The following is a 22371-nucleotide window of genomic DNA, read 5'->3' as shown; positions in this document are numbered from 1 at the left end:
GCCACCTTATAAGGGTTAGTGTGGGGTATCCTTGTGAATTTCAACTTCTTGGCTACCTCCTCTAATATTATGTTATCAGTTGACCCTGAATCAACTATCACCTTGCAAACTTTACCAAGGATCTTGCATCTCACCCTAAACAATGCTCTCCTATGCTTAGGTTCATTCTTAACCAGCTGTCTTATCAAGACCCTATTGAACATCATATTTTCTCCAATCTCTAATTCAATATGGTCCACCTCAGGTGTCTTGCTGCTTGATGTGTCTTTATGAGCATAAGCAACCCTCTTTCCACTGTTTGATGAGGTAGGCTTGGTAGGACATCTATAGGATGGGTGTCCCAATTGTCCACAGTTATAACATTTCATGGTTGCAAAGTAGGAGTTACCCCTGCTGGTACCTCTACCCCTACTTGGACCCCCTTGTGCCCCTCTTTCTCTAGAATGGCCTCCTCTAAGATTGGCTTCACTGCTATGTTCAGTCAACTTGGATTCTCCTTGGTTCCTTTGCTCATTTTCCTTGCTTTGGTAACCACCTCGGTGATTCATTTGATCTCTACCTCTACCTCTACCCCTGTTATTAGAGTCTCCTTTCCTTTTGTTCCTCTCTTCCACCTTGGCAGCAAGCTGATGACATTTTTGGACAGTGGTAGGAGTCCATAGGCTTATTCCCTCTTGAATGTTACACTTTAGGCCACTCAAATACCTAGCCACCTTGATAGATTCATCTTCTTGGACTTTGGATCTAAGACAAAGATTTTGAAATTCTTCGGTGTAGGAGGTCACATCAAGGTCTTTTTTCTTCAATCCCTATCTCTTCTTATGAAGTTAGACTTCATAATCCTCTCGTAAGTAGTTTTCCTTAATCTTACTCACCATGGCCTTCCAATTTGCAATAGGTAGCTTCCCCATGCCAACTCTCTCTTCTTGCAGGTACTTCCACCATGTCAAGGCTGCTCCCCTTAGTCTTGATTTGGCAACCTTAACCTTTTGAGCTTCTGTCACTCCTTCACACTCAAAGTGGTTCTCCATACCCTCAATCCATTCCATGATAGTGTCAATGTCCATCGTTCCACTAAAATATGGCAATCCTTTAAAAGCTTTGGTGTTCAAAGCCTTAATGGCCTTTACAAAAGGTTCTTCATTGAACAAGGGATCTAGTTCAGGTATAATGTCATCTATATCTATAGTTTTCTTGCCTTTATCTTTGGTGTCCTCACCCCAAGGTCTATGTGTCCTCTGATCCACCACTTCTTGCAACTTGTCCCTTATCTCACTCATAGCTTCTTCAAGGAGTTTGTTCTTCTCCTTCTGCTCCTCTACCTCCCTAGCTAGCTCTACATTAGTGACCATTTTTCTCTCCCCTACTGATTCACTAGAATATAGAGACATGCACGGTCCACCAAATCTTTAACTTGCTCTGATACCAATCTGATGGGATAGGTAATCGGATAGACTAGCCTAGTTTATGCTCTTAGATCCTTTCCTTGGATCACCAGTTGTTCTAACCACACCCTAGGGTCTCTAGGACTTCCCCTGCTTGTGGAATCCCCTAACCTTTCCCAATCCACCCACCAACAACCTGAATTACTTCTCCTAAGGTCTCACCTACTCATGAGATTCAAAGAACCCTTACTTAGGCTAATAAGGATTTGGCTTGTTCCACACCTTCTTAGGTCCTAGCAAGGATAGGATAGGTCTTAGTCAAGGTTTCCCATCCATTCATGTGCCCCCAAGAGGTTTCAACATTCCAACCCCTTACCGATTTCACTATTTTATCTTTTTCCTACAAAATAGGGCTACAAGGAATGTGCCCAATTAGGCCTCCAATCCGGACTTTTAGGGATCCCTCTTGCAAACAATGCATATGATTGTGAAAATTCCCAAAATAATTGCTATTCATTTGGCAAGGGCTCAAGTTTTTTTGTAGTTTTGGGCCTCCAAGTGTCCGTACACTGCCCTAGGTGAATTTTGGGGTTTTTAAGGGTTTTAAAGAGGGTTTTCAGGCCTGCCAGGGTCATAGTGTTGGTTTGATGTTCTTGCCACCTTGTCTAGATTGGTGGAACCTCCTCCTTTTCACTAATGGTGCTCCACTCACCCCTCTACAACTCCTCCAAAGGGTGCATCCTCCTCTAACCTTCCTTGCTCTCCTGGACCCCTGCAACTTTAACCCTTCCTAGCTGGGCACTGTCTAGTCTTGCCTAGGAGTGGGTCTTAGGTTGGATTCTCTACATCTTCAAGGGACCTATTTTCTTTGAAGTAATGTACAGGGTCATTACTCCTATTCCCCATGGTTTCATGGTGATTCCACAATGGGGAAAGGAGTTATCAACCCATTGACACAAACCAGTCCAAAACTGGACAGTAAGAAGGAAGTTCACAAAATATTTACAAACACACAACACCTGCAAAAAAAAACCTAATCTAATTTCTCAAAATGAAGGTATATACACCATGTAAGACTTTCAACACAATTTTTCTTGAAGATCAACTCATTATCAATCCTTCATGGCTCCCTTAGTGCCGATTGACAACAAAATTGCAGTCATAGTCAAGTCACTTTCCTTGGGCCATACAAAACTAACATCTAACCCATCATCTTAGGGTTTGCAACTACATGTAGTACCCTTTCCTTGGTCCATGTGCCCACATTAGGGTTGTCCATGCTAAACTAAGGATTTTGACCTACTAGGTGGAAAAGTTGCTTGACAACTTTGAAAAGTTGTCATGCAACTTTTGAGCAACTTTCTCAATGTTGCTTTTATTGACTCCTAGGCACACATTGGGATATCCTATGGACACCACCATGATAAGAAGGACCCTAAACACCTTAAAGAAACACATACCCTCTACTCTTCAAGAAAACTCAACCTAGACTTAAGAACCGAGGACCTAAACTAGGACCTACATAAGACCAATGAGCTCATGGCTCTTATTACATTTACAAGGTTTCTTCAAGAATCAAGAACACAACAAAATCCAATGGTGGGAGCCCTTTGAAGGGTGCTCCTACACCACTCCAATATTGAGGAAACATAATAGACATGGCTTCGAGTAGGTTGTCAGGAGGAAATCTGCTTCTAATCTATGAGGAAAGATCATAGGCAATTTTATTCACAGAAGTAGTTACAGACTCAACAATCTTATTGAAATCTTCCCTTGTAACTCTTGCTAGTTGCTTCTTGGGGTGCTTTACTAGTTCCTTGGGGTCGACCATGGCATAGAAGTGCATTGGTATCTCAACTCCTTGTACATTGACACATACCTCCCCATTTGCACCAATTTGTAAAAAGTTATCAAGATTGTTCAAATCTGTGTGTTATCCACTTAACAAATTTTTCATCAGATAGTGTTGGTTGATTTTGATAGAGATTGTTGAGGGCCATGCATGTCAACTTACACAACGTAGCATATTTTTCAATATATAGAGTTCATTTTTGGGAAGCCTTCATAATATTCCTCATTTTCTCTAGCATGGGTAGAAGAGCTGCTAACGTTAAGAGTGTCTCTAGATTACTTAACCTCCGAAGAAGGTCAGGAAATTTTGGTTGCTCTGATTCGTCATGATTTGTGTGAAATAGTCCAATCAAGGATGGATATTCTAAAAAAACTCGATGCATTGAACCATCCAAAGAGATCCGTCTAGTATCATTATCCTTGAGAAGCTTGTTCCCATTAGTTATTCCATCACCAAAGTGTTGAAATTTCATATAAGTGGCGGACACTTGCAGATTTGAACAATCCAGATAACTTTTTACAAATTGTTGCAAATGGGCATTTGAGATACCAATGCACTTCTATGCCATAGTCGACCCCGAGGAACCAGTAAAGCGCCCTAGGAAGCAACTAGCAAGAGTTACAAGGGAATATTTTGACAAGATTGTTGAGTCTGTAACTACTTCTATGAAGAAAATTGCTTATGATCTTTCCTCACAGATTAGAAGCAGATTCCCTCTTGACAACCTACTCGAAACCATATCTATTGTGTTTCCTCAATATTGGAGCCTCAACAGTGCAACTGATTTTCAAAGTAAGTTACTAACTTTGATAAAACAATTTTGCATATCCAGAGAATTGAATGGAGTAACTATAAATGTAATATTAGATGAAACTCATCTTAGAGAGAAATCATCTCATTTTTCACACACTATGAGAGAACAATGTGGCAGAATGGAGAACCCCCCCGAAGAGGGATTAGTAACAAGGCTTTGGAAATATATAGCTAAGAATGTAGCGTTGCGTGATTCAATACCAGAATAATTGAAGCTTGCTGATTTATGTCTTACCATGATATTGGGTTTGGTGGAAGATGAGAGTGTTTTAAGTGCTTTGGGGTTCCAAAAATCAAAGCTAAGAAATAAACTAGACAAAAATTTGGAAAATTGCTTGAGGCTCTATACATCTAGGTATGATGTCCATACTTTTCCTTATGTTGGGGCACTGAAAAATATGGAGGTCCAAATGTGAAAGAAGAGGTTTGGGAAACACTTCAAACCAAAGTTCCAGTGGGACTATTGACTCGTGTACTGGACCTACTAGTAGCATTGAGATGCAGTTCAACGAAGGTATGAAGACTCTGAGTGAAGAAAACACAAACAAGAATCAAGAAAGCTCTGAATTTGATGAGGATGAATGGAAATTGTAAGAGATTGTTATTTATTAATTGTCACAAGGGAAGATTAAATCATTCAAAGAATTGGATTATTGGTGATAAAAATAAAGGTGTGATGACTAGGAGAAGAATTGATGTTGAAAAGAAATGTCTAATTTCCAAAATTGAGCCTAAAGATGTCATATGAATGATGAGATACAATATTAAGATTAATAAATACCAATCTCTTACAGTTTCCATTCATCCTCATCAAATTCAGAGCTTTCTTGATTCTTGTCTATGTTTTCTTCACTCTGAGTCTGCATACCTTCGTTGAATTGCATCTCAATGCTGCTAGTAGGTCCAGTACATGAGTCAGTAGTCCCACTAGAACTTTGGTTTGAAGTGTTTCCCAAACCTCTTCTTTCACATTTGGACCTCCAAATTTTTAGTGCCCTATCGTAAGGAAAAGTGTGGACATCATACCTAGATGTATAGAGCCTCAAGTAATTTTCCAAATTTTTGTCTAGTTTGTTTCTTAGCTTTGATTTTAGGAACCCCATAGCACTAAAAACACTCTCATCTTCCACCAAACCCAATATCATGGTAAGACATAAATCAACAAGCTTCAAATGTTCTGGTATTGAATCACACAATGCTACGTTCTCAGCTATATATTTCCAAAGCCTTTTTACTGATCCCTCTTGATGGGGGTTCTCCATTCTGACACATTGTTCCCTCATAGTGTATGAAAAATGAGATGATTTCTCTCTAAGATGAGTTTCATCTAATATTACATTTATAGTTACTCCATTCAATTCTTTGGATATGCAAAATTGTTTTATCAAAGTCAGTAGCTTACTTTGAAAATTAGTTGCACTGTTGAGGCTCCAATATTGAGGAAACACAATAGGCATGGCTTTGAGTAGTTTGTTAGGAGGGAATCTGCTTCTAATCTGTGAGGAAAGATCATAGGCAATTTTCTTCACAAAAGTAGTTACAGACTCAACAATCTTGTTGAAATCTTCCCTTGTAACTCTTGCTAGTTGCTTCCTAGGGCGCTTTACTGGTTCCTCGGGCTCGACCGTGGCATAGAAGTGCATTGGTATCTCAACTCCCCATACATTGACAAATACCTCCCCATTTGCACCGATTTGTAAAAAGGTATCAGGATTTTTCATGTCTGTGAGTGTTCGCTACTAAACAAATTTTTCATCAGATAGTGTTGGTTGATTTTGATAGAGATTGTCGAGGGCCATGCATGTCAACTTACACAATGTAGCATATTCTGTAATATATAGAGCTCATTTTTGGGCAGCCTTCATAATATTCCTCATTTCCTTTAGCATGGGTAGAAGAGCTACTAAAGTTAAGAGTGTCTCTAGATTACTTAACCTTCGAAGAAGGTTAGGAAATTTTGGTTGCTCAGATTCATCATGAGTTGTGTGAAATAGTCCAATCAAGGATGGATATTCTAAAAAAACTTGATGTGTTGGACCATCCAAAGAGATCCGTCTAGTATCATTATCCTTGAGAAACTTGTTCCCATCAGTTATTCCATCACCAAAGTGTTGAAATTTCGTAAATCACTTGGGACTTTGACAAAAGTGTGAGTAGAGCTCTTTGATTAAAATTTCAATTTTTTTTACTGAAGCATACTTGCTCACAATTCCAAAAGCTAGATTCAATATGTGAGCCATGTAGTGAATTGCAATAATGTACGATGCAAAAGAATTTTAAATCTTTGTACAAAGACCATTCATGTGACCTTGCATTACAGAAGCTCCATCTTCTCCAACACACACTAATTTTTTGGCAACCATCATGTCATCCATACCTCCATATTCAATTAAACATCTCTTTACTAGTTGAAATAAATTTTCCGCTATCACACTATCCTTCATTTTAGCAAAAGATAGTAGATGAGGTTGGCTGACATGATTCTGTATAGTATAAACATGATGCATACCTATGAAGTATTGTCTACTATCGTAACTTCGTCTAAACAAAATACAATAAAGTTTGACTCTCTTATTTTTTCCTTTACGTCTTCTTTTTCAACCTTAGCAAGACAACTTGCCCATTCCCATCCATTGTTTACTGACTAGTGACTATTAGGATAGTTAGGAACTTTCAAAAAGTATAATAAACCACTAATTGATGGGAAATCTATCATAGTATGCCCTCTACTCAAAATATAAAAAACAACACTTAACTGCACAACTTTTCCTAGCTGTTCTATTTGCATTGCTTTTCCAAAAATAGCTTCAATAGAACCTTTAACTTCAACAAGCTTAATCTATATTTTCTCATGAAAATAATACTCTTCGACATTCCTCACAAGCTTACATTCCTCCTTTGTTTTCAATCTTATCATTGATTTTTCAAATCTGTCTATCATTTGTTTTTCATAAACTTTACCCATATGCTTTTCTATGGTGTCAAATTTTAGCTGCAACCTAATTTCCTTGTTATGTTTCCAAGTGCAAATCTTACACCTGCATTCTATTGGAGGCTCTCCTTCAATTGAATTCTCCATTGGTTCAATGAATGGATACTTTGATGTCCAATTAATTCGAAAATTCCTCGTTGACATATCCCACTCCCGATCCTTTTTTGATTTTGGTTGATCCTTTTTTGATCTATCTTTTCTTTTCCTCTTCCATGCATTATCATCTATGGCATTATTATCTAAGTCAATTATATCATTCCGGCTAACTTGGGTGTCTATGAGATAATCTTCTTCAAGATCATCCTGAGCTGAGATATCAGGTTTGTCACCGTCTTCAACATGCGGTGTAGGTTGTGAATTTTGTACTTGTACTTGCAATGATCTACCTTCTTGATTTTCACCACAATCTTTTCCAAAGCCAAAGTACAAAGAAAACATTTTGCATTTTATTGGCTTCTCATGGCCTTCCCCACATTCAGGTTTCCTACCCTTCTTCCTGTTCGACATCTCCAACAAAATAAAGGCTACAAAAAAATAATCAATTTTTTGAAGAAGCAATAATAGACTATAAAGTATAATAAATGTTTCATTGGCCCTACAACCTACAATCTAGATGTCTAAGGCCTGAATCTCCCAGCTGGCCACTTGGCACTGATGGGTCCCCATTGAATAAGAATGAACTCAATAGTGCAAATAGATATAGATAAATTTAGAATAATATTATAACACTTCAAAAATATGATCGCTCACCTTTAGGTCACTAGCAGTCGCCAATGCAGTCAAAAACAATGATTTTCCTTGGTCTAAAACTTTGCTATTGATCCCAATTCAGAGCCTAGAACCCACTAGATTGTGTAGAGATAGATCTGATATTTAAATGTATTTATACTTATCCTTATATGGGAAATTCTATGGGAATTTTATATGGCACACAACTATTTGGCAAATCTTGCTTAACTATAACACAACTTATGTAATTTTTGAGGTGATTAAGGGTCATCCAAATAATTGGCAAATACAATATATTTGGAAAAAGTTGGGGTGAATGGAGAAATGCATCGGAAAAATGCTAGGAGAATTTAGTCCTCTTGGCTGATAAATCTTCATATGCCTATAGGTGAATTATGGTTGTCGATTAAGGCAACTTTGGAGAGTGCAGGTGAAAAAATTAAATTTACCATGTGTCCACTATATTTTGTATTGGCCAAATCCTTACATAGAAACATTCAATTACATAAAACATATTGCGATCGGGCCATGAATTTGATGAAAATTGATAATATTCTAACGAAATGGCCACCCCCAGTCGGTACAAAATATTTGCCATTTCCTAGGTCACCGATGTGAAAAATTTGCCATTGGCGAATATTCACCACTAAAGTAATCTCTGATCCAATTTGTACTTAATTGAAATCCCAACTTGACCATCAAGAGAGTTGTTTGCAAAGAGGGAGAGTCACTTCCACAAGAGAACATACACTTGGTATCAGAGAAGATACAATTGATATCATTGTCAGCTTCAACACTTGATATAAACAAATTAGGATCATAATAACTTCTGCATATCAAAGGGGAGATGATGCAGTCTGACCAGCAGGTAAGTTATATTCAGCAACACGTGTTCCTTCTGTTGGTTCCCAAAACCACAAATTGGGAAAACAAGAGACTGCCAACCCTCTTTCTATTTCTACAATCGGCCCTGGCCAACGAATGGGAATGGTCTAAGACCAAATTCCCCCGCACTCTAGGCTTCACTAGACCTCGGCAGGTGTCCCCCAATATCCAAGCACACAGAGATTGCTTCTTTATAGTAAATTCAAACTTGAGGACAAATGTTTACCAGGAATGACAATTTTCCCTAAAACTTTTATTGAAACTTATGTTCTTAAGAATGTTTATTACTAAATGCTTGTAAACAAAATGCTAAGAAAAATGTATACTGAAAAAAGAAACAACTTTAGGACTGATTAGTAATTATGAACCGGGCAAAGATCACAAGAATTCAAAGATGCTTCTCAGTTAGGGACCTTAAACATATATACAAATTGTTCCAGAAATCATTACTTCATCCAACAATTAGTGTATTACTCATGGACATAAATCTTGATCAGACCCTAGAGACAGTTTTAAAACTATCGCTGAAATGGTTTCATTAAGTGTTGCGAGAACAGTAAAAACTTAATTTTATATTCAATCACAATAGCTTGTGATGTCACATTACAACAAACCCTTATAATATTTATCTAGGGGACTCAAACAAGCATCAACATGAAATAATAACACAATGATCAAGGAATTAGAAGCAGTAAGTTTTATATATTGATCCTAAAAATATAATACTGAATACATAAGCAGCACTCACAAAGATTACATAATTTCTCAAATACTTTTCATTCTCATTTACCCTTCTATAACATAAGACTAACAGTCCCTTGGCCTTTTTAAAATTGTAGACAATTGTCCCTCCTTTTGATACAAAATGACTCAATACAAATACATATGTCAAGGGACATGAATGAAAGGACACACCCTTTCATTATCCTAGATAACTAACTGAACAACAACTAAACATCCTAACTAAAACATCCATTACATTACAAACATAAAACTAAACAATAAACTAAGATTTTTGGTCCAGCCACTATTTGCACTTCTGAATGTGTTGCAAATAGACCGCACCTTTGTAAGTTGTAGTATTGAATACTGCATCCCTGACTGTGTTCTCAATCACATTGAAGCTCTCAAACTGATCACCTATGTCATTCATATCAAGAGTATACGTCTTGGCAATGGCTTGGTCTTCACTAAGTAAAGACTTACACTCAGAAAGCCATACGGTCTTATCCTTAATTACAATTGCATCGTCCATCAAACTGGGAACCCCATGCTGAACAATTTGTTGGCACTCATGAAATTCAGATTTCAATTTGTAAATTTATCAGGTGTGACAAGCAAACCCTGAACCCTTTTCTTTACCTTTTCCCTAGTCGATGCATCTTGTAACAACAAGTTGAGTCTATCTTGAATTCTGGTGTTAGAAACCATATTGTCCATGTTCCTCTGATACACACCCCAAAATTCATCCAATGCCTTCTCCATGTTATCATATCTTTTACTCATCAATACACAAGTAGTATCAACCCTGATGCTCTTCATCTCCTTCTTCAATTTAGTGTGCTCATAAGCTAATTTTTCAAACTTCTTCTTCCAGTGGCTTCCTGAATCAGTAATCTGAGGGATTGGATGCCCACTCCTTTTAAGGGTTTCCTCATATAAGCCCTTATATTTATTTTTCTTTGCTATCTCATGTTTCATCTGAGCCTTATTGAATTTTGAGATATCAATACCTATATCAGCAGTGACCATAGGATCTACCTCTCGAACTTTCAAGGTCATTATATGACCAAAGGCTTTATCCACATCTATGATTTTTGGCCTTTTATTCAGGGGGTACAATGCCCATAACAACGTTGCCTATTCATCTGGATCATATCTTGATCCAATGAATATATCATTAACCCTTAGGACATCCAGCTTGAAGTTCTTATTGTCTGCATGTAATAAACTGTCAAAAATGAATGATGCACTCAAATACAATCCTGGGAAAAGAATAATACCTACTTCCACTAGAAACTACCTTCCTCTCTAAGGGACCATTGTCTCCACTTCTGCATCAATACTAGCCTTAATCTTCTGCAACATTTTCTCTTCATTCTCTGGTGTGATATTAGGCATTGCTTCCCTTAGCTTCTTCCCTTTGTAGTGGTATAAGAAGGACTTAAACTCTTTAGATATGATGAATTGATCATCTAAAACAAATGAAGTGTGTTATGTCATCCTTTCATCTGTTTCTGCATTTAGCGCAATGAGGAGCTTATCCTATGCTTTTGGCTCCTTCTCTTTCTCAGGTGCATGGAGCTTGGAAACCACTTCGTTCTGCCCTGAATAACTTTAAGTTGGCTCTCCCTCAATGTTTTCTAATATTTGTCTTCTTTCCTCCAGTTTCTTCTCCAAGGTCTCCATAACCTCTGCAAGGTCTTGCACTTCCTTATTTTTACACATACCCTCAAATGTTTGGCATTAGAGACACTTAATTGCCTTACAATTTCCAAAAAAGCAATCCTATTTGGTGCAGGCTTCGGTAGCACATAGGGGTAACCTTCAAATCCATAGCACCGAACAAAGGTGAAATTTTGGCATGAGTACCAATCACCCCAATTGTGATTAACCTTCGGTTTTTTGTGCTCATGAGGCCTAAGAATCCTCTTTACATCCTTAGAAAATAATCCTTGCAGAAGCTCACCAAAGAGAAAGAAAATTGGCTAAACAAAGAATTCTTCAAATTTGATGTAATGGGAATTTACATATCTGTAATCCCAAAGAGAAACCAATAACTGAACTAGTTGATCTTGTCCATTCTTCCCAACTGTATTTAAATTCAAACCTCCTAGCCATAACCCTCTCAATCTCCCATAAAATAAAACAATGTGCATTAACAACGAATAATGCTTGAAGTGCTTGTCTGGATTTTCTTTCAAGTTCAGGAAGCCCTCATGAAGTCTATCCACCAGGTATGAAGCAAAATAAAAAACCCTAGGCTCATGTCTCTAAATATCTACTGCTAAAACCAGTGGTCCCATGTTTTCTACATCACGAGCTTCAACTCCTCCAACCTGACCACATCCCATATATGTATACTGTATATATTTCTTGAAAATGGTCATATCATAAGGAGGACCATCCTCCTCTATTAGCCTCCCCTTCTCTACTTTGTGGATAGCGAGGTTCCAACCTTGGTATGTAGTATCCATATTTTTATATTCCTCTTCCAAATCCACAAAAGATAAGGGCACATTCACCTCAAGATCCACTGCAAAAAGCTCCTGCATTGTGGCTACTACAAAGTGAACTAAAGTGGTCCCATCGGGCAACAAAATGCACCACTTGTTTGTATCATAATGTCTTACCAGGAGCTTCAATAAATCAATATTTACAAAGACATTAGGTACAATGAGTTTACCTAAACCAGTACTCCACGGGTTTGAAATTGGCATGGGCTCATCCCTGTGGAAGTAATGGAAAAGAAATAGCTTGTTCCCTCGCACTGTTGTCAATACATCTCCAATTTCTCTATATCTGTCTTCCAGTTGGTCGCGAATAGGCAAGTCCATCTTAGCTCTACGTGACCTAGCTTCTAGAGAGCCCATCTAATCTATCATGTCTTGATTTAATTTCCTTTGAACCTCATTGACTTCACCCTTCAATTTTTTTGACATGCTACTGGATATTTCAATGACCTCCTGCTTCCTTTTTGAGCTTGACCCTTCCATCTCTGCAAATTATTTGCTCTATTCTCAGCAACTCAAAATATTTCTCAATGAACACCTGATAATTTCTGCAATAACTTTGTGCGAAATGTCATTGTGCAACACCTGCTATATATCCCCAAGGAGTCTAATCTTGTACTTAATTACTACAATCATGATGGATATGCTTCAGATGGCATCAGACCTACCCAATGGGTGCATTTAATGGAAGCCATCTTGTCAGTTTTTCATATCAAAACCTTCAATGACTAATCGGTGAGACTTTGCCCGATGATTGAATTATTTGGTGTCATTTGTTATGACTTTACTGCTTCTTACCTTCTGATCAGCACAAGTTATCTCGACCCACTCATCGGGTCTCGGGATATCAATTTTTCTCGTATCTTGATGGTTCATTTTATCCCGATGGATACTCCTTTTGTTTCGGCTTTACTTTTTTTTTCATGGTCCATCAGTATAACTCTCCCCGATACACCCGTCTTTGGTTTTTTTACTTAACCCATCGGGTATCGGCATATTTCATTTTATGTCCCTCTGATGCCTTGATGACCTCAACATTTTGATCTGCATTCTAACTAAGCTTCCTATGTTATCAACATAACTCACCCCGAAGAACTCCTTGCAACTCACCATCCACCGTAACATTCCTATCAGGATTCGGCAAAACTTCTCCTCCCAATGTCTCGATGAGTCTTCACTTCATGTTACTTTATTGGTATAATTCACACCGACATCCCTGTGGGCGCTTTTATCTTCATCAGATGTTGGAATAGCCTTTTCCTATTCCTCCTGAAGTCCCGATGTTACACTGATGCACTTTTATGCTTTATACCTCCAAGTTTTCTTTATTAGTATAGGTAATACTGATGGTTCCACCTTTTGATTCTCCATGTCATCAGGGATCGGCCTAACTATTTTTGCACTATCCCGATATGGTCTTTTTCTCTGATGGACCCGCCTTCAGTTTCCTTCAGTCATCGGGTATCGAGATAGAGTTTTTTCATTATTTCCGATCTCTCGATGATATAAGTGCATGATATGCACTGCCTTTTCATCGTTACAAGTTACACCAATAGCCTCATAGGTTATCGGTATAGCAATTTATAGACTTTTCCAATAAGCTGATACATGCCAATAAAAAAACACCCTCCTTCTACCTCATCAGAACAAGTTATCCCGATGGTATGACTTTTCCAAGAGTGCACAACATTCTGAATATTATTTAAGTACTCCAATGAATCTGCCTTCTGATTTATCAGTATATGTCATGCTGATAATCCTTCTTTTGTTTGCCAATGTTGTTTCATCAGAACTACTTATGCCAATAATTGAAATTTTGCAGTTTTGAAAAAATGAGCCATCCACCATGAATAATAGTGATCCTAGCTATCCCACAGGGTCTGATACATATTGAAAAACAACCTTAGATTATACCATAATGATTTCTTCACTGATAAATGCTCTCATACTAGATTCCTTATGCAGTCTATACTTAGTGTATGCCCTTAGTGTGCCCAAGTGATACCTTGACACTCCTGGAACAACTGATCCTTAGAGAACTTTACTCGTGATAATAAGGTTCTTACATATGCAAACCAGTAGTAAATGCTCATATCATAGGAATAAGCAAACCAGTAGTAAATGTTCATGTAGCACAAAATGTTTTGTAAAAATATGTGCTAACAGTGGCTCTTTCTGGGGATGTATGTTCTCTTTAAGGACATAGCAAGATCCTAGTTATTTCTGGAAAGAAGACCAAAATGAAAATTGAAAACAAAAAGCAAAAAGAAACTTAAACTATTATGATACAAAAATACTCCCTGCTCATCAAGAGAAGAAATTCTTAAGATACTGAGCATGAACCGGGAACTCCTACACCTGACCATCAATATCCTGCAAGTAATAAGAGTTTTCTCCACTTTTCTCTGAAATGATGAAAGTTCCTAGCCAAAGCGCATCGAACTTGCCTTGCTTCCCTTTATCCTGATCCTTGGCATTCCACTTTAACACCCATTCTCTTTCCTCAAATGACCTGTCACATGCTTTCTTATCATGTAAAGCCTTTACCATTTGTTGTCTTTGCAGATTTCTTTCCTGAGCCTCTTTTCTACATTCATCCAACTTAGCCAATGCCATCAATCTATCCCCCATAAAGTTTTCTTCTTTTGAAAACTCATCTATAACAAATTTATAAAGTGGGAGAAAATTATTCAAGGTAATCGTGCTTCTTTTCCATATACAAGCTCATATGGAGCAAATCCTGTGGACTTCTTAACTATCACTCTATCAACCCATACTGCTAATATCAATTTTGAATCCCAAGATCTTTTATTATTACCCAACATCCTTTTGATAATCTTCAACAAGATTTTATTGTTGGATTCTTCTTGTCCATTTCCTTGGGGATGATAAGGTGATGAATAGGACAAAGTGATGCCATAATTTTCACAAAAATCAAAGAGCTCATTGGATCTGAAACACATCCCATTATCTACCACAATCTTCCAAGGTACCCCAAATCTAGTCAGAATGTTTTCCAAAAGAGACTTTATCACAACTTTGCTAGTAGCCTATCTTGTGGGAATGGCTTCAACCCACTTAGTAAAATAATCAGTAGCCACCAAAATCCATTTATGCCCACCACTATATTTGTTTTTTATCTCTCCTACGAAGTCAATACCCCACATTTAGAATGGTTCCTCTGTATGAATGGGTCTGAGAGGAATGGATCCATTATACTTGAGCTTCCCTAAAAACTTTTGACAAGCCTCACATTTTCTGATATAAGTATGACAATCCTTGAAAACTTGAGGCCAATAATAATCGGTATTAAGAATTTTATGAGCAGTGGTTTTATTTGAGAAGTGGCCTCCACATACACCTTCATGTAAATCTTTTAAAATGACAGACGCTTGACACTCATCTAGACACAATAAAAGAACACCATCTCCGTTTTTCTAGTATAGGTCTCCATTAAGTAATACATACCTAGATGTTTGAAGATTTAAAGTTCTCTTCTGACCATCATTTAAGTTATCCGGACATTTCATGTATTTCAAGTAATATACAATATTTGCATACTAGGGACACTTCTCAATTATAATTTGTACATATTCCAACTCTACCTGATTTACTTGTGTTGCTTCAAGATTGGATTTTGCCATCAATTTTGCCAGACCTTGACCTCTTACCAACTTTTTGATTTGTAGATCAATATTGAATTCTTGGATCTGGTTTATCCATCTGCATCTCCTTCTAGTAGTTTCTAATTGTCTGAAGATATCTTTAACAACAACATTTGGTACATAAGCAATAACGGTGGCACCAACTAGATAGGGTCTAAAAGATTTCACAGCTTTCATAAGAGCATAGGCTTGTTTTTCATTTAAATCATAATTCAATTTGGATGCCTGCAATGTTTTGCTAAAAAATGCCACTGGCTATTCATGAACCTCATCATTCTCTTGTAACATGACAACAACAATAGTATGGAATGAGGCGAATGAAAAGACTTGAAAAGGTTTAGAGAAATTAGGTGATTTTAATTCAGGGGCTTCCTTGATGGCTCTTTTGATATTTACAAAGGATTCAAGAGCTTCATTAGTCCATTTTATTTCAGCACCCCTTTTCAACATTTAAGCAATAGGCTTTATGATTTCAGAGAAATTTGAAACAAATCTTCTTTCAAAGTTGATTTGACTGAAAAAAGATTGAATTGCTTTAACAGTTTTTGGGATTTGAATTTTATCAATAGCAGAAATCCTTTCTAGATCAATTCTCACACCATCTTTTGAAACAATATGACCTAATAATTTTCCTTCAGTAACCCCAAAATGACATTTTGTAGGATTCCATTGATATGCCATATTCTAGTGCTCTAATAAAAATCTTTCCTAGATCATCACAATGATTTTCTACCTTTTTAGAATAAGCAGTCATATCATCCTGGTACACTACCAAGATATAATCAATCATACCCTCAAAGGCCATGCCCATATCCCTCTGGAATGTAGCTCCTACATTTGTTAGTCCAAAAGGAATCCTAGCATAGACATAGGTACCCCAAGGTGTAGTGGAAGCAATTTTGAACTTTTCTACTTCTCTAACCTTGACTTGATTATAGCCTGAGAAGCCATCCATCATAGATAACAATTCATTCCATGTGACTTTCTGCAAAAGAGCCTCCATGTTAGGCAAAGCATAGTTATCTTTCAAGGATGAAATGTTTAAATTTCTGAAATCCACACATGGTCTGATGTCACCATTCTTTTTTCTTAGTGGGACCAAATTGGATACCCATGTTGAGTGCCTTATAGGCTCAATAATACTAGCATTCCTCATTTTCATTAGCTCCTCCTTCATCTTAGGAGCCAAAGCAGGGTTTATCAACCTTTTTTTTGTCTGAAAGGTTTTCCATCAGGCTTCAAAGGTATCTCATGCTGGAACAAATCTTCCATGTATGCTTTAGGGTCATCATATGACCAAGCAAAGACATGCCTATACTTCCTCAGTAGATTAATCAATTTTGTTTTGATTTTTGGTGTGAGATTTTTTCCAATATATACTTCTCTTGGGTTGCTTTCACTTCCCAAGTTTATTTTTTCAACATCCTCACATCCTCCTAAATTAGGTTTGAAATTCACTACATCTTTATCATCAAACATTCTTTCAAGCTCTATCAATCCTTTTGGAATTTTATTTGTTTTTAGCTGCAATACCTCTTGCCCAAGTATAGTTGTTTTGCCATCCTTATCCTCCACAAATCCATTCCAATCAATCTGCTGGTGCTCATACTGATCTTCACAAAATAAGAATTTTAGCAAATCCCTGTCATCATCAAAAACTTGCCAACTTTTTACATTGTTAGGCACTGACGATCTGATCTTGATTTCTACTTGGGTAATATCATCCAAAGGGATGTCATTATGCTTGATAGCCAAGTTAGCCATGAAGTTTTCCCAAATATTATTGGATCTTTCAGTCCAATTGATAGAGAAAGCGTTGAATAGTTCAATGCAATCCCAAACTTCGTTCCTGTAGTTTCTTAATTTTTCATTTTTTGCAGCAAATTTGCCTCTCACTTGTGAAATGGCTAATTTTGAATCACCATAAACCATTAGTAACTTAATACCATGTTTATTTGCTAGTTTAAGTCCTAATAAGAGGGCCTCATATTCAGAAACATTATTAGTACACTCAAAAGTTAACAAGAAAGAGTATTTAAAAAAAAATTCATTAGGTGAAATAAGTACAACTCCTGCTTCATTTCCTTCCTTATTGCAGGCACCATCAAAGTATAATTTCCAAATTAAATTTTCATTTTGTTTAACTATTTGTGTAACTTTATTGATTTCTAAAGGTTTAGAAATACTTACTTGAAAGTTGTCCATATCAGAATGGCAAAAGCAAGTCACTTCATCAGGATCAACCTCTTCTATGAGGTATGGAGATCTTGGTTATTTGTTTATCCTCACTGCTATCCCTTCTGTTGGAATAGTAGCATATGACAAGTCAAGTTGAACATGTAAACCTACTAAGTTGAACCACTGTCTGGACAACAACATCCCATAGTTCGTAGGCACTTGTACAACTGTGATATCTATTTTGTATGCAGTGTCTGGGTAGGCTAGGAATCTAAACTCAACGTCCTTCATGATGCCTACTACAGGAACTGACCTATTTTCCATGGCATAGCACTTACCGTAAGGTGTGTCAACATGCATTCCCAACTCTTTCATGACATCTTCTGGCATGATATTTACTACCACTCCTGAGTCTATCATGCAAATTTTTAGCATTTTTTCATTTATCAACAGTGTTAGATAAAAAGGGTCTACCTGTGTGAGATTTTTTGGTAACAGATGTGCCAAGATACACCACAGGAGGATCTTCCTTTGATTTAGGATCTTCCCTACTCATTTCCCCAACATTAGATATAATGTTTAAAGTTTCATTTTTGTAATCTAGAAATTTCATTACTTCTAGCAAAGGCATAGATATCTTCACCTGGGATAGTGCTTGAGACATGAATGAATTACAATTTTAATTGGGCTTACTTACTTTTTTCTTCTCTACAGGCTTGACGAGCTTTGGCATTTCAATTTGTTTAGTATTTTCTAGCTCTGTCCCTTTTTTGGCACCTGCATTCTTGCCCTTGGCTACGTTATTTTTTGTCCCACCATATTTTGTGACTTTGGCAAAAATACCTATTGGCTTGCCCTGCTCATTGTCAACATTCCTATTCCTCAATTGATAATTACTTTTCACTTATTCTACAGCTACAATAGTGAAAGATTTATTTTCTTCTTTAGTCAGGTTTCTCAAAGAAGGCACTGCTTCCTCTTGAAACAATTTTTTCAAAGCAGGGATATCTTCGTCATCATCAGAAAAAACTTGTTGTATGCTATATTGCAAATTCTCTCTTCTTTGATGCACATCAGAATATTCTTCTTCTTCAGATAAATCCTCATTTCTTCCCCAATATGGATCAGACGAAAGGGCATTCACAGTTGGTTCATAATCCTCATTTCTATCTTCCTCTTCTATCAAGCCTTGAGCAATCATACATTGTTCTACAACATGAGGCAAATTAGATACATCACACCATGGATACTCATCTACAAATTTTATGGATTTCTTTAATGGATCGGGAGTCTCTTTGTTTATGTTAGGTTTTACTGGCTTTCCATCCTTCCAATTGGTGTTATATGGCATGTCATGCAACCTTGGCCTATTGTAATTTACTTGCTTCTTGTTTCTATATGGTGACCTTTCATTAGGATTTTGCTTACCCTTTAGATCTTTAAGCATGTCCATGATCTGAGTAAGATCATCTTTCTTGGGAACCCTGGAGTTGTACAACTTTGGATCATCTCTCTTAGCAACCTTCTTAGCCGCCTTCCTATTATTTTCAATAGTAGCAGTTGTCTTGAATGCTTGATGTAAGGCATCAGGTCTATGAGACAAAATCTCATAATGGGTTTTGTTGTCAAAGAACTCAAATAAAAGTTAATCAGAAATGAATCAACAGGTCTGACATCTCTGGGTATTCTATTTAATACTTTGTTAAATCTTTTATTAAATTCAGCAATTGATTAATTTTGATTCTTCCTTATACTTGTTAATTCATGGGATGCAAATGAAGGATCATTGTGATCTCCAAATTCTTCCATGAACAACATTACAAATTCCTACCAGCTACAAATACATCTATAAGGAAGGCTTCTATACCATTCTCCTACATCCTCTGTCAAAGATTGAACAAACAATTTCATGAATACATCCTCATGAGGAGCCTCAAATTCTTCAATGATATTTTTTACATTAACTACATGCCGTTTTGCTGAATCAATTCCATTTCCTAAGAATTTGGGGATTGCTAATCTTAAATCATTAGTGATCTGATTTGGATAATGAACAATGCCAGTGAAATCCAACTATCTATATATTTCAATGATCAGAGGCTGCCTGTAAACATGATGATTGTTTTGGTTGTTCATACTTCCTCTATTGAATCCACCATTGTTGCCATAATTACCATTGTTCCCATTATTCCACCGCTACTATTATTGCCATTATTATTACCATTATTATTGTTCCTACCTCCACCATTTCCACTTCCATAATTGCCATTATTACCTCTATTGTGTCCATTATTTTGATTGATGCCATACCCATTACTTCCTATATGGTTACCCCTATTTGTGTTATTCCAATTCCTCTTATTTTCCACATTTCCATTCCTTCTTCCATCCTCCTTCATTTCTTCACTTGGATCCCTATGCACATCCCTCCATCTTCTACTTTCATTTACCAACGGATCATCATAAGTTACAAAAGGTTAGTCTATTCTTCTCATATGAGAGGGACTATACTCTGGAACTACTTGTCTACTTGTTTCACCCCTCTCTTCTTCTACATTGTTTGTCTTGGGGCTTGAAATATTATTTCTCTCTATTTCAAGTTTCTGCAACACCCAATTTGGTTGCCTTTTAAGTTCCCTTGTCATCTTGGTATCATCTGCATTCATATCAGCCATTCTAAGAATAACTCATCCCACTATTTTGCTTCCTATTCCTCAGCCGCGAGGATCTCACTATGGCTATGTCTATTATCTTTAGCACTTATTTTATAGAAATAATTTTCCTCCCTATTCTCATATTTGCTAGCAGATGAAGAATCTTCCTCCCTACTAGGAAATCTCTTATATCCTTCAAAAGCCATGTGTGATTTCTTCTCTTTGTTCATTTTCTTAGGACTCAACTGAACAAAATCTTCTTGTCCTTTGTGTAGAGACCTCCTCCCCTGCATCAATTTTATTGATAGATGTCTAGGGGTTTCTATTATTTTCTCAAAATACCAACTATTATTCATGTATTAAAATGTAGAGTCGCCACCTATTTAAGAGGAAAATATTACCAACATAACTAATCTTCTGGGATCCTCCCTCTAGTAGAGTCTGAAACAAACTACCAGAGATTCTAAAAACTTTGTATAACAATTCCTTAGCAGAGTCACCAATCTATTGGTGCCCAAAACCACAGATTGGGAAAACAAGAGACTGCCAACCCTCTTTCTATTTCCATAATCGACCCTGGCCAACAAATGGGAATGGTCAAAGACCAAATTCCCCTGCACTCTAGGCTTCACTAGACCGAGGTGGGTGTACCCCAATCTCCAAGCACACAAAGATTGCTTCTTTATAGTGAATTTAAACTTGAGGACAAATGTTTAACAAGAACGACAATTTTTCCTAAAACTTTTATTGAAACTTATGTGCTAAAGAATGTTTATTACTAAATGCTTGTAAATAAAATGCTAAGAAAAATGTATATTGAAAAATGAAACAGCTTCAGGACTGATTAGTAATTATGAATAGGGAGGAGATCACAAGAATTCAAAGATGCTTCTCAGTTAGGGACCTTAAACATATATCAGAATTGTTCCAGAAATCAACACTAGACTAGTGCCTTCATCCGACAATTAGTGTATTACTTATGTACATAAATCTTGATCAAACCCTAGAGACAATTTTAAAACTATCACTGAAATGGTTTCATTAAGTGCTACAAGAACAGTAAAAACTTAATTTTAAATTCAATCACATTAACTTGTGATGTCACATTACAACAAACCCTTATAAGATTTATCTAGGGGACTCAAACAAACATCAACATGAAATAATAACAAAATGATAAAGGAATTAGAAGCAATAAGTTTTATATATTGATCTTGAAAAAACAATACTAAATACATAAGCTACACTCACAGAGATTACATGATTTCTCAAATACTTTTAATTCTCATTTACCCTTTTGTAACATAAGACTAACAGTCCCTTGGCCTTTTTAAAATTGTAGACAATTGTCCCTACTTCTTTGATACAAAACGATTCAATACAAATACATATGCCACAGGACACGAATGAAAGGACACACCCTTTCATTATCCTAGACCACTAACTGAACAAAAACTAAATAGCCTAACTAAAACATCAATTACATTACAAACATAAAACTAAACAATAAACTAAGATTTTCAATCCAGCCGTTGTCCGCACTTCTGAATGTGCTGCAAATAGCCTACATCTTTGTAAGTTGTAACATTGAATACTACATCCCTGGCTATGTTCAATCACGTAGAATTTCTTGAACTGATCGACTGTGTCATTCATATCAAGAGTATCTATCTTGGCAATGGCTTGGGCTGCATTAAGTAAAGACTTACACTCAGAAAGCCATACGGTCTTATCCTTAATTACACCTGCATTGTCCACCAAACCAAGAACCACATGCTGAACAATTTGCTGGCACTCATCAAATTCAGATTTCAACTCCTTTGTAAATTCATCATGTGTGACAAGAAAACCCTGAACCCTTTTCTTTACCTTTTCCCTAGTCGATGCATCTTGTAACAACAGGTTGAGTCTATCTTGAATTATGGTGTTAGATACCATATTGTCCATGTTCCTTTGATACACACCCCAAAATTTGTCCAATGCCT

At 36.8% G+C, this 22371-nt stretch overlaps 1 protein-coding gene across 1 annotated transcript in view; it reads right to left on the bottom strand.

Annotated features, from left to right (window-relative positions):
• LOC131856822 (uncharacterized) overlaps positions 1-20131 on the bottom strand; it is a 34082-nt gene extending 13951 nt beyond the window's left edge. Inside the window, exons 1-3 of the mRNA XM_059208760.1 lie at positions 19907-20131; positions 18430-18588; positions 9722-9929 (exon numbers count right to left, since the gene is read on the bottom strand). Coding sequence (XP_059064743.1) covers positions 9722-9929; positions 18430-18588; positions 19907-20131 — 592 coding nt within the window. The remainder of the gene's footprint in view (positions 1-9721; positions 9930-18429; positions 18589-19906) is intronic.
• Positions 20132-22371: the final 2240 nt, after the last annotated feature.

Source organism: Cryptomeria japonica, chromosome 7 (genome assembly GCF_030272615.1).
Source record: "Cryptomeria japonica chromosome 7, Sugi_1.0, whole genome shotgun sequence".
Classification (NCBI taxonomy): domain Eukaryota; kingdom Viridiplantae; phylum Streptophyta; class Pinopsida; order Cupressales; family Cupressaceae; genus Cryptomeria; species Cryptomeria japonica.
Note: the sequence above shows the minus strand (reverse complement) of the source record. Positions and strands in the feature narration are given on the sequence as shown.